Source organism: Xyrauchen texanus, chromosome 11 (assembly GCF_025860055.1).
Source record: "Xyrauchen texanus isolate HMW12.3.18 chromosome 11, RBS_HiC_50CHRs, whole genome shotgun sequence".
Classification (NCBI taxonomy): domain Eukaryota; kingdom Metazoa; phylum Chordata; class Actinopteri; order Cypriniformes; family Catostomidae; genus Xyrauchen; species Xyrauchen texanus.
This window is the reverse complement of record NC_068286.1, coordinates 2,855,948-2,870,195: the sequence shown is the minus strand read 5'-3', so window position 1 is coordinate 2,870,195 and position 14,248 is coordinate 2,855,948. Positions and strand designations below refer to the sequence as shown.

General features: G+C 42.8%; 2 protein-coding genes across 2 annotated transcripts in view; both read right to left on the bottom strand.

The window, feature by feature from the left end:
* The window catches only part of LOC127651530 (B-cell receptor CD22-like), a 44,943-nt gene extending 43,162 nt beyond the window's left edge, over positions 1-1,781 (bottom strand). Inside the window, exon 1 of the mRNA XM_052137408.1 lies at positions 1,747-1,781. The gene's annotated coding sequence lies outside the window, so the exon portion shown is untranslated. The remainder of the gene's footprint in view (positions 1-1,746) is intronic.
* Positions 1,782-6,192: 4,411 nt separating this feature from the next.
* LOC127652008 (B-cell receptor CD22-like) overlaps positions 6,193-14,248 on the bottom strand; it is a 20,081-nt gene continuing 12,025 nt past the window's right edge. Inside the window, exons 3-7 of the mRNA XM_052138071.1 lie at positions 12,832-12,900; positions 7,854-8,204; positions 7,491-7,730; positions 6,362-6,610; positions 6,193-6,275 (exon numbers count right to left, since the gene is read on the bottom strand). Of these exons, the coding sequence (XP_051994031.1) occupies positions 6,193-6,275; positions 6,362-6,610; positions 7,491-7,730; positions 7,854-8,204; positions 12,832-12,900 (992 nt within the window). The remainder of the gene's footprint in view (positions 6,276-6,361; positions 6,611-7,490; positions 7,731-7,853; positions 8,205-12,831; positions 12,901-14,248) is intronic.

Here is a 14,248-nt window from a genome sequence, read left to right as displayed (position 1 = left end):
GGTGTGGGAAGACATCCAGAGTAAGTAAAGCAATTCTTCAGAGAAGTAAACTGAACGCCGGACTCTCTCTCCCTAATATCCAACTATACTACTGGGCGGCACATGTTCATAAAATATCGTTTTGGTCAAAATCTGTACATCCTCCATGGTGCCAGTTAGAGCTACAATCATGCGGTTCACCCTCTCTGTCTGCTTTGCTCACCTCTTCTATCCCTACCAACATCGCTGGCTTTACAGATAACCCAGTAGTAAATTCCACTCTTAAAATATGGTTCCAACTTAAAAGGTTTCTTAAATGCACTTCTCCATCTATCTCAGCCCCTTTACTAAAAAACCATTTATTTCAGCCTGCACTGTCTGATCCCGCATTTTCCATATGGTATGAAAAAGGCCCGAAAACTTTTAAAGATTTCTATAAAGATGGTATTTTCCGTAGTTTTGCAGATTTATCAAGTGTGTTTCAACTCCCCCCGTCTCATCTCTTCCGTTATTTCCAAATCAGACACTGTGCCAAATCCTTGTTCCCAACCTTTCCCTCATTACCCTCACCTCAATTGTGGGAAGAGTTTCTCTCTCCGGACCCCCCTCAGAAATCTTTCATTTCAGATATTTATAACAAACTCCTGAATCATGACACCGCATTCACCACTAAAATTAGGGCTGCATGGGAGGGTGAACTTGGGTTGGAATTGCGCGACTCTTGGTGGGATGTTGCACTCAACAAAATTCACTCCAGCTCAACCTGTGCCCGTTTAACTTTGATACAGTTCAAAGTCTTATATAGGATTCATTTCTCCAAGGCACGCCTGTCACACATTTTTCCCGCTGTCACCGACAGTTGTGACAAATGCCATATCTCTCCCTGCAATCTGACTCATATGTTTTTTTCTTGTCCATTAGTTTTCTCCTTCTGGCAAAGATACATTGACACTATTTCTGAGGTATTTAGGATGAACGTAACTATCTCTCCCCATATTGCCATATTCGGTTGCCCAGAGGATTACAATAGATTCACGTTGAAACAATTAGACATCCTTGCTTTCACATCTCTATTGGCGAGACGACAGCTTCTTCTCCGATGGAAATCTACAAAAGCCCCTTCCAGCGCCCAATGGCTAAGTGATGTTATGTTCTTTTTGAAATTAGAAAAGATTAAATATTCTTTGAGAGGTGCTTCCAGCGAGTTTTATAGTAAATGGCAGCCCTTTTTGTCCTTTTTTAAGTCTCTCTCTTCACTACCTTCTGATTGATGGATCACTACCCCCCCTCTTAATTGTTATTTATTTATTTATTTATTAATTATATATTTTTTTAATTTATTTATTTATTTTTTTTTATTATTATTGGTTTTATTTATTTATTTTCTACTTGTGTACATTTGTAATAATTTGAATGTTTCAGTGTATAACTTGTTTGTCTTGCACACCTGTTGGTTTTTCAACTGTATGTTAAAAAGATAAGAAAAACAGCTAAATATGGCTTTCCTATGTCATTTCTACCTTGCAGTTATGTATTTTTTCTTTGTGCCATGGCTTGCTATAAAAATATAAAAAAAAAATGTGTCTGTATATTGAGCTCTCGAGATGATTGCGGATTGATATTCTGGCAAATCTGAGCACAGTTTGAGACCTTATTGAGATGATCTCTCCTAGCTGCATCATCAACATTATACACTGAACGCAGAATACCAGAACGAAGATTTCAAATGTAACATTACAAATGATGACAAAAACAGAATAATCTTACCGTGCACCAGGGCTTCTTCTCAGCTGTAACCAAATGACACATGTGGAGAAATAAGGAAGACTAAGAGTCTCTGAGCAATGACCACAATTTATAGCGAGAATGCCGTCATTTCCTGATATAATAATAATAATTGTGAGTCCTATCACTCACAAATGGACAACACGCACAGAGTGTGTTGAACTTTATGTCTTGGCATTTATAAAAACCGTAAATCAGACACAATAAGTTCTGAACACTGGATTATTATTGATATATCGTTTTGTTCTATTGTGTTGTTTTTTCCAAAGAAGGAAATGAATGCATTTGGAAAGGAAATAAGTATATAGAGAGTACATATAGTGTTTAATCTACAAACGGCACTAATAATAATGCATATTTTCCATGAAAATTAAATATCAAAAATCATAATTCTCAAGAGGACCTACATATTGTCCGTAAATTCAAGTCCATTATTTATAAACACTGTAACATTAGACACCCATAAATAGCTAAATATAGCAGTATCTGTGGGTGTTTTGCTTCCTCCATTTCTAGTGGGCAGTGTTTCCAGAGTTTCGAAACACTGAGTCACTTTCCTGAGCAACTGGTTTAAATTTAATGTATGTGTCTATGCGTGGTGATATGATGTTACATTTTTGCTCTGTATATTTATTAGTGGTCGACCGATATGTTTAATGTCCAATGTTGATGCCAATATTCTGAGAGCATTGTGGCTAATAGGCTGATATAATGCTGTGGCAGGGCGGAGGGCAGGGCCGGGTCGTGATCCTACACACCCGGTCCCGTATTAGGCTAATCAAACCTCCGAGAGGGATAAAGGCCAACTGCAGAAAATTGTGCGGGAGAGAGAGATTTTACGAACATGTCCGTCGTGTGTGTGTTTGTGTCCTTTGTTTTAAGTTTATTATTAAACTTTTTTTTATCTTGTGAAGCCGGTTCTCGCCTCCTCCTTTCCATTGAACTGCTTTACACTGGGGTGGAGGAATCCCCTTCCAGATGCTTAAACGCGCCGGGGTCTGAGACCGCCGACCGCGAGCAGGGAGGGGCTCAGAGACTGACTGCATGGAGCGGGTTAACTGCTGCCAGGGGTTGGGGAGACCCCTTCAGTTCCCCGAGAACGTGGTGGAGCATTCCGTCCGCCAGGGGCTGGAGGACTACCTCCGATCCGCCCAGGGAGACGCGGCTATCGTCCATTAGAGGGTGGAGGAGTAGCCGAGGAACAAGCTATGGCATATCAGAGAACTGGCGAGTAAGTTTTTTTTTTTTTTTTTTTCATCTCTCTCTCCCACTGCTGCTCTGCGTTGGCCTTTTCCCTCTCTTTTAAATTTTACAGTGTTTTTTGGGGGGTACTACACTGTTACAGGAAGTACCCCCATTTTTTATTATTTCTGTTTCCCTCCCCTTGTCCCCTCCCTCGTCCAGGTAGATGGGGATGACCTGCCGGCAGACGGGGCTTAGGGCACACCCTCCCCCAGGGAAAGAGGGGGGGTGTACGTAATGCCGGGGGCTCCCCAGCCTGAGAGAACGAGGTAGGAATGTGGCAGGGCGGAGGGCCGGGCCGGGACGTGATCCTACACACCCGGTCCCATAGAGAGATTAGAGATTGAGAGATGCTGAATGGTGACATCACACCCAGGAAGAAGGGGAGAAACACCAGAGAGCATTGCTGGTCAACGGTTTGCATTATGTTTTGGATACTTGTGTGCTGGTGTCCCCATCGGGCTACTTGACCAGTTTTTCAATGTGAAGTTTTTTGGAGTACATCCTGTGTTCCATTTTCTCATCAAGGCCAAGCAGTTCTCAATTCAGCCACTAGAAGGCGCTTCATTGTTTCATAATCAGTGGGATGAGTAACAGAGTTGACATGATTCAATTCATTTTACTTTTTTATGCTGGTAATACATTTCTTGAATGTTTGCAGTTTTAACTGAGGTTATGAATAACAGAAGGCTGTAAAAAAAATCTTAGATTAAAAAAAATCTTTATTTAGTCTTTTAGGAGAAAACATCATATCAGTAAAAATGAAGCTTAAGGTACAAAAACATCATTAAACATAATGAAGTAAATTAAACAAAGCATAAAAGTAAAGTAGAATGTATATTGCTAACATATGAACATTTTATTTCTCCATTCATTCACATTTTCCTCAATCCTTTAATAAAATAAACCTCATTAACACATAATCATGACACTCCTGTCAATCATCCATGGCTCCTCCCACACATCTACACATCTCATTCCTCGTTTCATCATTATAGCATCTATTTGTCCAACTGAATAAGGCAGAGAGAAAGAAAACAAGCAAGAAAGAAAAATTAAATGCAATAATACACTATTTAAAAAAAGCTCCACATGGTCATTTGGCATTAAAGGAGTTCTGATGCTTACTGTAAAATTCTCATACACAGGAGGATCACTAGAGCAGTGATGGTCAGTCTTTATGAAGGAGAGAGAAGAAGAAGAAAACATGTTTCAGAAGATGGGAAAATTCCCTAAACAGCTGTTGCGTCACTTTTGTGTACTTAAAAAATAGCATTTTTGTGGAAATCTTTAGCTAAAACACTTACCGTTACATTCCCATACACAGAATCGCTCAATTCAACATCACAACATTTATTACGAGGGCTGGGATGAACAGTCTTTGTCATGAAGAAAGAAACAGAATGAAGAAATAAATAAGCTAAAATTAACAATACAACTAACAAGTTCATTTCTCATCTCAATTCAGACTTGCAGTCTTTTTGTAACTAGTTACCTGACCATCAAATTTTTTTATTTTTCTCATCTCACCTGAGACTCTGGTGAAGTATGTCTCTTTTTCATCCACATGATTGTCCTTGAAAACAGATTGTTAATGAAAATATAATTTATTGTAACCGTGTGGAACATTAACATGTTATTGACAATGACAATGTGGTACAGTTTTGACAATAAAATACATATTTACAGTAACGCAGTGTAATACTGTGACAGGGCAGAGGTGATTCTACATAAAGAAAGGGATAAAGGATAAAGGCCGTCTGCGGACGGTGGTGCGACAGAGAGAGAGAGAGCGTTTATGGGCAGCTGTCCGACATATGTGTGTGTTTGTGTCTTTTGTTTAAGTTCTTAATTAAATATAATTTATATTGTCAAGCCGGTTCTCACCTCCTCCTTTCCCTTAATTACTTTACACTGGTGACGAAATACGGGAAGGAGGAGGGATGTGCCGTGGTAGAGTCCTCACCACTGCATCCACACCAACGGAGCAGCTGTGGCCATCTGCTGGGGGACGGAGGTGCCCAGCCACCTGAGAGCGATCAGACAGTCGCTGACTGCGAGGGGAGAAGTGGCTCCTAGCCGACCGCCTGGAGCGGTCAGGGCTCTGCTGCCAGGGGTGGGGGAGACCCCTCCTGTTCCCCGAGAACGTGACAGGGCATTCCGTCTGCCAGGGGCTGGAGGACTGCATCCGATCCACTTGAGGAGGTGTGGCTGTCGCCGTTAGAGAGTGGAGGAGTGGCCAATGACCAGGCTACGGCATATCAGAGAACCGGCAATAAGTGTTTTTTTCTCTCTCTCTCTCCTCTCTCTCCCACTGCCGCTCCACATTGGCCTTTTCCCTCTCTTTTAAATTTGACAGTGTTTTTTTGGTTGGGGGTACTGCACTGTTGCAGGGAGTGCCCCCAATTTTACTCATTATTGTTTCCCTCCCCCTCTCCCCTCCCAGATTCAGGAAGTCAGGGATGACCTGCCGGCAGACGGGGCATATGGCACGCCCTCTCCCAGGGAAAGAGAGAGGGGGGGGTGTACATCATGCCGGGAGCTCCCCGTCCTGAGAGAATGAGGGAGGAATGTGACAGGGTGGAGGGTGCACCGGGTCGTGATTCTACACACCCGGTCCCTTATCAGGCTAATCAAGCCTCCGAGAGGGATAAAGGCCGACTGCGGACGGTGGTGCGACAGAGAGAGAGCGTTTACGGACAGCTGTCCGACATATGTGTGTGTTTGTGTCTTCAGGTTTAAGTTCTTAATTAAATATAATTTATATTGTCAAGATGGTTCTCGCCTCCTCCTTTCCTTTAATCCCTTTACAAATACAAAGTTACCAAAATTGTATCCAGCATTAACTGTAATAACTATGGTATTTTTGTAAGAAACTATTGTTACCATGGTACAAGTAAGGGTTACAGGAAATATCCAATATCTTGAAGCATCAAATTAAGTGATATTTTATTCATTATTTTTAGTTCCAAAATTAGGGCATGTACTACAGTGTGATCTTTGGTGTTGGGGCACTTGTATGTTTACGGGAGTCAAGGTTGATTGTTTCACCATCAGTCTTCAGGACAGAGTGCCCCTTGATTGTTTCGCTTTCAGTCAGGATGGGGGCATCAAACGTTTCTGAAGGAGCTTGAGGGATTATTAGGCTTTATTAGGGATTACTTCATAATTTATACCACCCACATCTTACCAAAATAGCAAAACCATGATGACAACTGCAGCTCCACAAGATCCAGCTCCAATAGATATGTACATAACCATCACACTTCCTACAAAATACAACAAAAACTGATTAAAAAAGACTGACATCAGTTTAGAAAGAGCCTTTATGTCTATGAGATACACTATCCCTCACCTTTAACAGTGACTTGTACAGCAGCTGATCTCTGAGATCCATGTTGATTCTGAGTCACACAGTAGAAGAATCCACTCTGTAGTGCACTGTAACTCTGTCCCGATCCAACAGATGAACTTTCATTCTCCTTAAACCAGGTGTAGTTCAGAACAGGTGGGTTTGAATCACTGCTGCAGGTCAGAGTCACTGAATCACCCAAAACTATTTCACCAGATCCACTCATGGACACTGAGACAGTCTTGGGTGAATCTAAACAAAAGGACAATAAGAACGTCTTTAAACTATAGGTGCACTCTTGAAGAGGTAGTTTCAAATAACGTTCCATGTACGTCCGCTAGCACGGTTTAGACAACTTAATTGTGTTTTTTCTCACTTTAATTTGTAAACTGTAGCCCTAAGCATGTTAAAATTATTATTATGTTTTCATATTCTAGTTCATTTATATAACTGAGAGTGTGAACAGTAACAGTTCTGTAGATCCCTGTATCGATAGTTTTATGAAACTATTTGGTTATTCATATTATGTCCAGCAGTGCAATAATTAAGAAGCAGGTCGCCTAAAAAAACACAAACTCTGGCGCTTTCTCTTGCGCTTGGTGCAGTTTCAATCACAATTCCTTTACGATATTGGGATGTATTGCATTATATTGAGTTGTGACATGTATCGTATCGTAATGTGGTTGGCAATACCCATCAGATTGATTTCACAGTGAATTTGGAAACAGTAGGTTGAGTTTTCTAGAACTAATATCGTTATGCGTGCAGTGCCCCCAGTGGCAGAAGCAGGAAGTGTTTGAACATGTGTGAGCTCCATTTTCCAGGTATAAATCCACAGAGGGGTGCCAAAAACAAGTTGTAAAGTGAGTTTGTTTTAGCTGTACATTATATGTTACAGTAAAGTAGATTTCATATTTTATACACTTTATCCCTTAACCCAATCCCCAAAGCTACACCTAACCAGTGGACTAAACATGTAATGTTAGAGGGAAAACAGACCCTCCGAATTACACTCGTCACTTATTATGAATGCACAACTGCTTCCTGGTTTCAACGCAGGAGACTTTTCTCTTTACAGTAAATTACCAAACCTCTCAGAATGAATTACAATCCTAAACCAACATATACTTACATTTAACATTGAGATCAACATGAGGTGATGTGAGATTGTGTCCGTGTACAGCACAGCTATATCTGCCTGCATCCTCTCTTCTGACTGACTGCAGGAGGAGTTTATTGTTTCTCTCAGTTAATGACTGTGTGTTTTTCCTCCAGATGAATGTTGTTCTGTCAGACAGATTACAGGTGCTTTTACATGTCAGACTGACTGTATCTCCCTCTGTCACGCTCTCAGGAGACTCCACATGAAGATCTGACAACAACAACACTTGACATCTGGATATATTGTGGATGAAGATTTCTTTCCCAGAAGTTTATTTCAAAGAAACAGGGATAGGTGACACATAAACACACAGTTATTACCTATATACATTACCTGTGATTTTAAGAGTCACTCCAGGAGCACCAATCCATTTTATTTTAGGATTATCAGTTGTGAATCTGAAATAGTACTTGTGTGAATCCTTCTGTGTCACATCATTCAGTCTGATGGTGCAGTTCTGCTGTTTATCTCCCAGATACTGAATCCTCTGACTGTATTCAGGGTCATTAGACAGATCTGGAAACTCATTATATTCATTTCTAACATCAGTTTTGGTCCAGAACACTTTCTCAATCTTAACTCCAGGAGGGTACGTGTAAGTGCAGGGCATAATCACTGATGACCCCTTTAGTGCACAGATGTTTAGGAGGTTGTAAATCACATTCTCATTTTGACTGTAAATCCCTGAGGGAAAAATCAGCATGTTCAAATTAACATCAGTTTCTCCAACCACACCTGCCTGTAATTTTCCAGCAATCTTATCACATTGAATAGTTTGTTGTTATGTGTTTAATTAAGAATGTAGATAAAACCTACAGGATGCACAACTTTCCAGGATTAGACATTGAGTAGCCATGGTATAAAAAATTAAAAATAAAATGATCAATTGTCACACATTATACATACATTTCTGCATATACATGGTGAAATTATTTATTTTTCACATATCCCAGTGTAACAGGGACAGAAAGTGTACTGTTAAAACATATGTATTGTTTATTATAATTCACACAAAATGGTTTATTTTCATATATATCTGGTATACTTGCCTGAAGAATGAGCGTTTTTTCCCCTTTAATTGCTGTGACGTCATCATGAGCCTACACAATTTACTGTTTTGTCTCTTCCTCTTGGCATTGTTAATGCACTGAAGAGGTGAGTTATTTGTGGCTCCTGTTAATCGTAATTAATCTTTATTTTAATTGTTGCGTTTGTGTCAATAGCTTCACTGCAAGTTATGTGTATTATGTTATTTTACTTATCTGTGTGGTTATTTTGATCATTTTACCCTAATTAAGTTATATTTTTGACTTTGGCATATATTTGTGGAAATGAAAGCACATGTTGATTATATGTACATCACATTTGTTTTATAGAGCAATATAAGGGCGATTTACTCAGACGCTGCTCTTGTATGTTTTGTATACCAGTAAACCCAGTGAAACTGCCGCCTGTTGTCTCGTGTCTGTCTCCACGACGCGAGCCACCGGTTACACCAGCTAAGCTGGGGTATAGTCCATGCAGTATAGTTGGACACATGCAGGATAGTTTAAATGCATAATTGGTCAGTTGCCAACTGTCTCTTGTTGGCCTTTAATTAAAATTGATTGTAATTGTAACAGTTCAAGGATGGGCAAGGGGGAGATGGAAACCGTCTGAACAGTAAACATACATTTCAATGATTAAACTCAACACAAAACCAACATAAACGTAGCCATGTGCATCTCTCTCTGTCCCCCAAACTGGCATCTCTGGCTGCCCTTTATCTCGCTCTCCCACTGATCAGCTGATTCAGTGTCAGCCGTGCTCCCTCCTCCTAGTCAAACCCCCCCCCATCTCTGACCATTCTGTCAGCTGATGGTCCACCCTGCCTCCTGTGAACCTGGGGCAGTGACGAGGGGCGGCGTGGGGAGAGGGAAAGGGTGAGTGGAGACACAGAGAGAGAGAGAGAGAGGGACAAGAGAGAGAACTTAGTTGCCGGCTCCCGGACACACTGTCGCACGGTCCTCCGCCATCTGGTGGATGCCAGCTCGCTCCTCCCCAGTGGACAGCAGCGAGTCCTCCGGCCCCTGGCGGACAGAACCACTCCTCCCCTTCTCAGCATACGATCGCGGTTCCTCCAGCCGTCGGCGACCCCTCCGTCCCCAGGCAGACGGCTGGTGATGCTTCTCTAGTGGATGGAAGCGGTGAGGACTCAGCGACTCTGGGGGGTGGGGGGGTGGTGTTAGAATCACGTTGGGTAAACCTCCTTGTGGTTGCTCTAATGTGTTTCTCGCTCTCAGTGGGGCACGTGGTGAGTTGTGCGTGGATGCTACGGAGAATAGCATGAGCCTTCACACGTGCTTGGTCTCCACATTAACACGTTCAACAAGCCATGTGTGTTTCTCTCTCTCTCGAACTGGCGTCTCTCCCAGTTATCTCGCTCTCCTGCTCATCAACTGATTCAGCACCACGTCACACTTTATTTAATTTTTTTATCTGATTTTTACTCCGCCACAGTAAGTAAGCGGAGACAGACGTTTGAGCTAAGTTCAGGAGAAGATCCTTAATCCTCCGCTACTGGCACTGTAGGAATATTAGATCACTCAAGAACAAAGCCGACAAACTTTTCTTGCTCTTACAAACCAAGAAAGACTTTAGAGAATGCTCAGCCATCTGCTCCACAGATACCTGGCTGGATCGGACGGTCCGGGACTCTGCCATAACACTGCTGTGAGATTCCAGACCAGATTCTCTCATCATCGCTGCATGGGACTTTAATCATGCCTGTTTATCGGACAAACTCCCAAACTACAAAAAGCAAGTGGATTGCTTTAGCCGTGTGGGGGGTTCGCTGTCCTTTTCTGCATATCGGTGCCATTTCGTGGTCCGTTTTGCATAATGCGGCAGCTCATTTTTGCTTGTCGCGGCCCATTCTGCACGTTTTGCGACTGAACCACTGGCCAGCTCGGTTCTCCCGATGGCTAGTCCGCCCCTGATTGGCCACAAAGTGCGTCGGCCCACTGGGAAAATGCCCGTATGCCAGATTACCAGTCCAGCCCTGCTCACATGACACCAAACTCCCAATCACCATCAGTTAGCAACAAATCACCATTACAGACTCATTGAAATTCCTAGGCACACACATCTGCAGCACCTTCAAATGGAAACTAAACACAGAGCATCTAATTTAAAAGGCACATCAAAGACTGAACTTCCTCAGGCAACTGGGGTAATTTGGATTCAGTCAGAATCTTCTAGTCTGCTTTTATACCCGCCATTATGGAAAGCGTCCTGCCTTCATCCATCTGTGTGTGTGGTATGGCAACGCTGAATCCCTAAACAAGAAAAAGTTGGAAGGGATCGTCACCAAAGCACCAAAGATCTCCCATCAGTGGAATCACTGTACATCCAACGCACCATCACACGTGCTAATAAGATCATGAAGGACCATCTCATCCAGCGCATATCTGGTTTCAACTGCTCTATTTAGGTGGACACCTGAGATCATGGACAACAAAAACATCCAGACTAATGAACAGCTTCTTTATAATGAATGTCAGACTGCTTAAAAAACACTTTTGAGGACCAGAACACTCTTAACAAATGGTGTGATCCACATACATCCACATACTTCAGCACATCAGAAGTTTCTAATCTATCAGATTTGACTGAATGTCCACCACCAATAATCTGTCTGCACTATATCACAGTTTGTTTATATTGCATTGTTTTTTGTTTGTTTTTATACTATATTGTATGGTGTTTACCGTATAGTAATATATTGGGGGATATTTTACTGTTTAACGTATGCAGTACTGTATTGCACAAATGTGCACAGCACCTTCAAACACTGTTTCTTATATGTTGCATTGAGCCTACAACAATTTCCAGCCCAGCTGTGTGGCAATAAAAGATTATAATCTGATCTAATCTGCTCTAATTTACTCTAATCTAAACTAATTTAATTTAATCTAATTGTGGCAGGGCGGAGGGCGGGACCGGGTCGTGATTATACACACCCGGTCCCTTATCAGGCTAATCAAGCCTCAGAGAGGGATGAAGGCCGACTGCGGAGGATTGTGCGGGAGAGAGAGATCATTAATGGACATGTCCGTCATGTGTGTGTTTTGTCTTTTGTTTCAGTTTACCAATTAAAATATAATTTATATTGCCAAACTGGTTCTCGCCTCCTCCTTCCCATTGAACCCCTTTACACTGGTGCTGAAACCCGGGAAGGAGGAGGGATACACCGTAGTAAAGTTCTCGCCACTACTGTTCACCCCAACGGAGCAGCCATGGCCATCTGCCGGGGGACGAGGAGCCCGGCCGCCTGGAAGAGGACGACGGCCGCCGAATGCGAGGGGAGAAGGGGCTCATAACCGACTGCCTGGAGAGGTCAGGGCCGCTGCCAGGGGCGGAGGAGTCACCTACCAGCCGCTGAAACGTGGTGGAGTCTGAGACCAACGACCGCGAGTGGGGAGGGGCTCACTGCCGACCGGCTGGAGCGGGAGAACCGCTGCCAGGGGCGGGGAGACCCCTTCTGTTCCCAGAGAACGCGACGGGGAGTTCCGTCCACCAGGGGCTGGAGGACTGCCTCTGATCCGCCCGGAGAGGCGCGTAAGTGTTTTTTCTTAGTCTCTCAGTCTCTCACTGCCACTCTGCATTGACCTTTTCCCTCTCATTTAAATTTTACAGTGTTTTTTGGGGGGGGAGGTACTACAATGTTACAGGAAGTACCCCCCTATTTAATTATTTCTGTTTCCCTCCCCTTGTCCCCTCCCTCGTCCAGGTAGACTGGGATGACCTGCCGGCAGACGGGGCAAAAAGGCACGCCCCTCCCCAGGGAAAGGGGGGGGGGTGTACGTCATGCCGGGGGCTCCCCTGCCTGAGAGAACGAGGGAGGAGTGTGGCAGGGCAGAGGGCGGGGCCGGGTTGTGATTATACACACCCGGTCCCTTATCAGGCTAATCAAGCCTCCGAGAGGGATGAAGGCCGACTGCGGAGGATTGTGCGGGAGAGAGAGATCGTTTACGGACATGTCCGTCGTGTGTGTGTTTGTCTTCTGTTTGAGTTTGAAATTAAACTATTATTTACATTGAAAAGCCCGTTCTCGCCTCCTCCTTTCCATTGACTGCTTTACATTAATCTAAACTAATTTAATTTAATTTTAATTTAATCTACTCTAATCTAATATAATCTAATATTATATAGTTGAAGCTCAAATTAAGAGCTGAGACGAGTGAAAATGTAAAGTAATTGTCTGCAGTGCACAATATGCATCACCATGAATGAAAAAAGGAATGTATCAATGCATGCAGTAGAGACTCACCCTGAATCATGAGCAGAAATATCAGAGGAAGAGGAGGAGCCATTCTGACTGACATCACCAGAGCAACACCTACAACAAATGCATAGTGGTTTGTTCTGCTTTACATGACTCTGAAGCTTTTAAAGGTGAAGTGTGTAATGTCTGCATTTTCAAAAGGGTTTCTCTGAACATTTCCCCTATTCGCCATTAACCGTTCAAACAGATAGCCCTGACTAAAATGTACACATTGGTTGAGCCTATGTATCTATGTCTGATATATATTCACAAACGGCATCGCAAAGTTCTCCACCTGTGGTTAGAAGCATAGCTTCTTGTATGATTGTGGTGTCGACGTCATTTGACTTCACTCTGCTTCTGTATCATTACACATCATTTATTCTATGTTTTTAATTCTGTCAAGAGTTTTGAATCCATTTACATGGACTTTTTTGGAAAATGGAAAATTGCTTGCAGACAGCAGCATTCAGAAACGTCATGTAACAACGCCATGGAACGTCTCGGGTTACTTTGCTGTAACCCTTGTTCCCTGAAAAAGCAGAACGAGATGCTGTGCTTGATTCAGCGCTTTGGGAACGTCTTTTAGGAGTGACCAGCTGTGAATATGTGTGCAACACGTCAATCAAATTGACTAGAATTTATAGCCTCCGTTGGTGACATCATCAGAATGCGCCAGTACCAGGGGCTATAAATAGATGCGTCACAGGTGCATCGTCAGGTATTTTGTCTGAAGAGCAGTCCTGGGACATCCTCAGTGCGGCAATGAAGCGCAGCATCTCGTTCCGCTTTTTCAGGGAACAAGGGTTACAGCAAAGTAACCCGAGTCGTTCCCTTATCAAAAGCTGTACTTAATGCTGCGCTTGATTCAGCACTTTGGGAATAAGAATACCCACGTCGCTGCACTGTGGGTGTCTGGACCCCTTACGGTTGTGTTGTGCGTGCTCACAAGAGCGTGAGAGGTCTCAGACAAGAGCCTGGAGTGACATGAACATCCAAACAATAAAATCTTATGAATGTGTGGCATTGAAGAGCACGGACTGGACACAGTCTGTGAAATTTCTCCTGATCCAGCATTATAAACGGTGGAAAAAACGGGTTATGTGTTCATGTAAACGCATAAGAGCCATTCATATCACTTCATGAATAGTGCGTATGTGCTCAAGTGATCTGGAGAAACCATATTGTTGTAGCACAACGCAACGTACAGGCGGACGCCATTTTCCTCTCTTAAATAGCATTCTTGCAATTAAAGTCTTTCTGATTTCAAAGTAAATAAGCTATTATAATTTGACATCCATTACATTTATGCAGAAAAGTTTAGTCCAGCCCCTGCGTAACATCATTAACGACATTGTTGAATCAGTGTGGTTTGAATGACGGAGGGGCTACATACTACATAGTTATTGTGATTTCAGGAAAC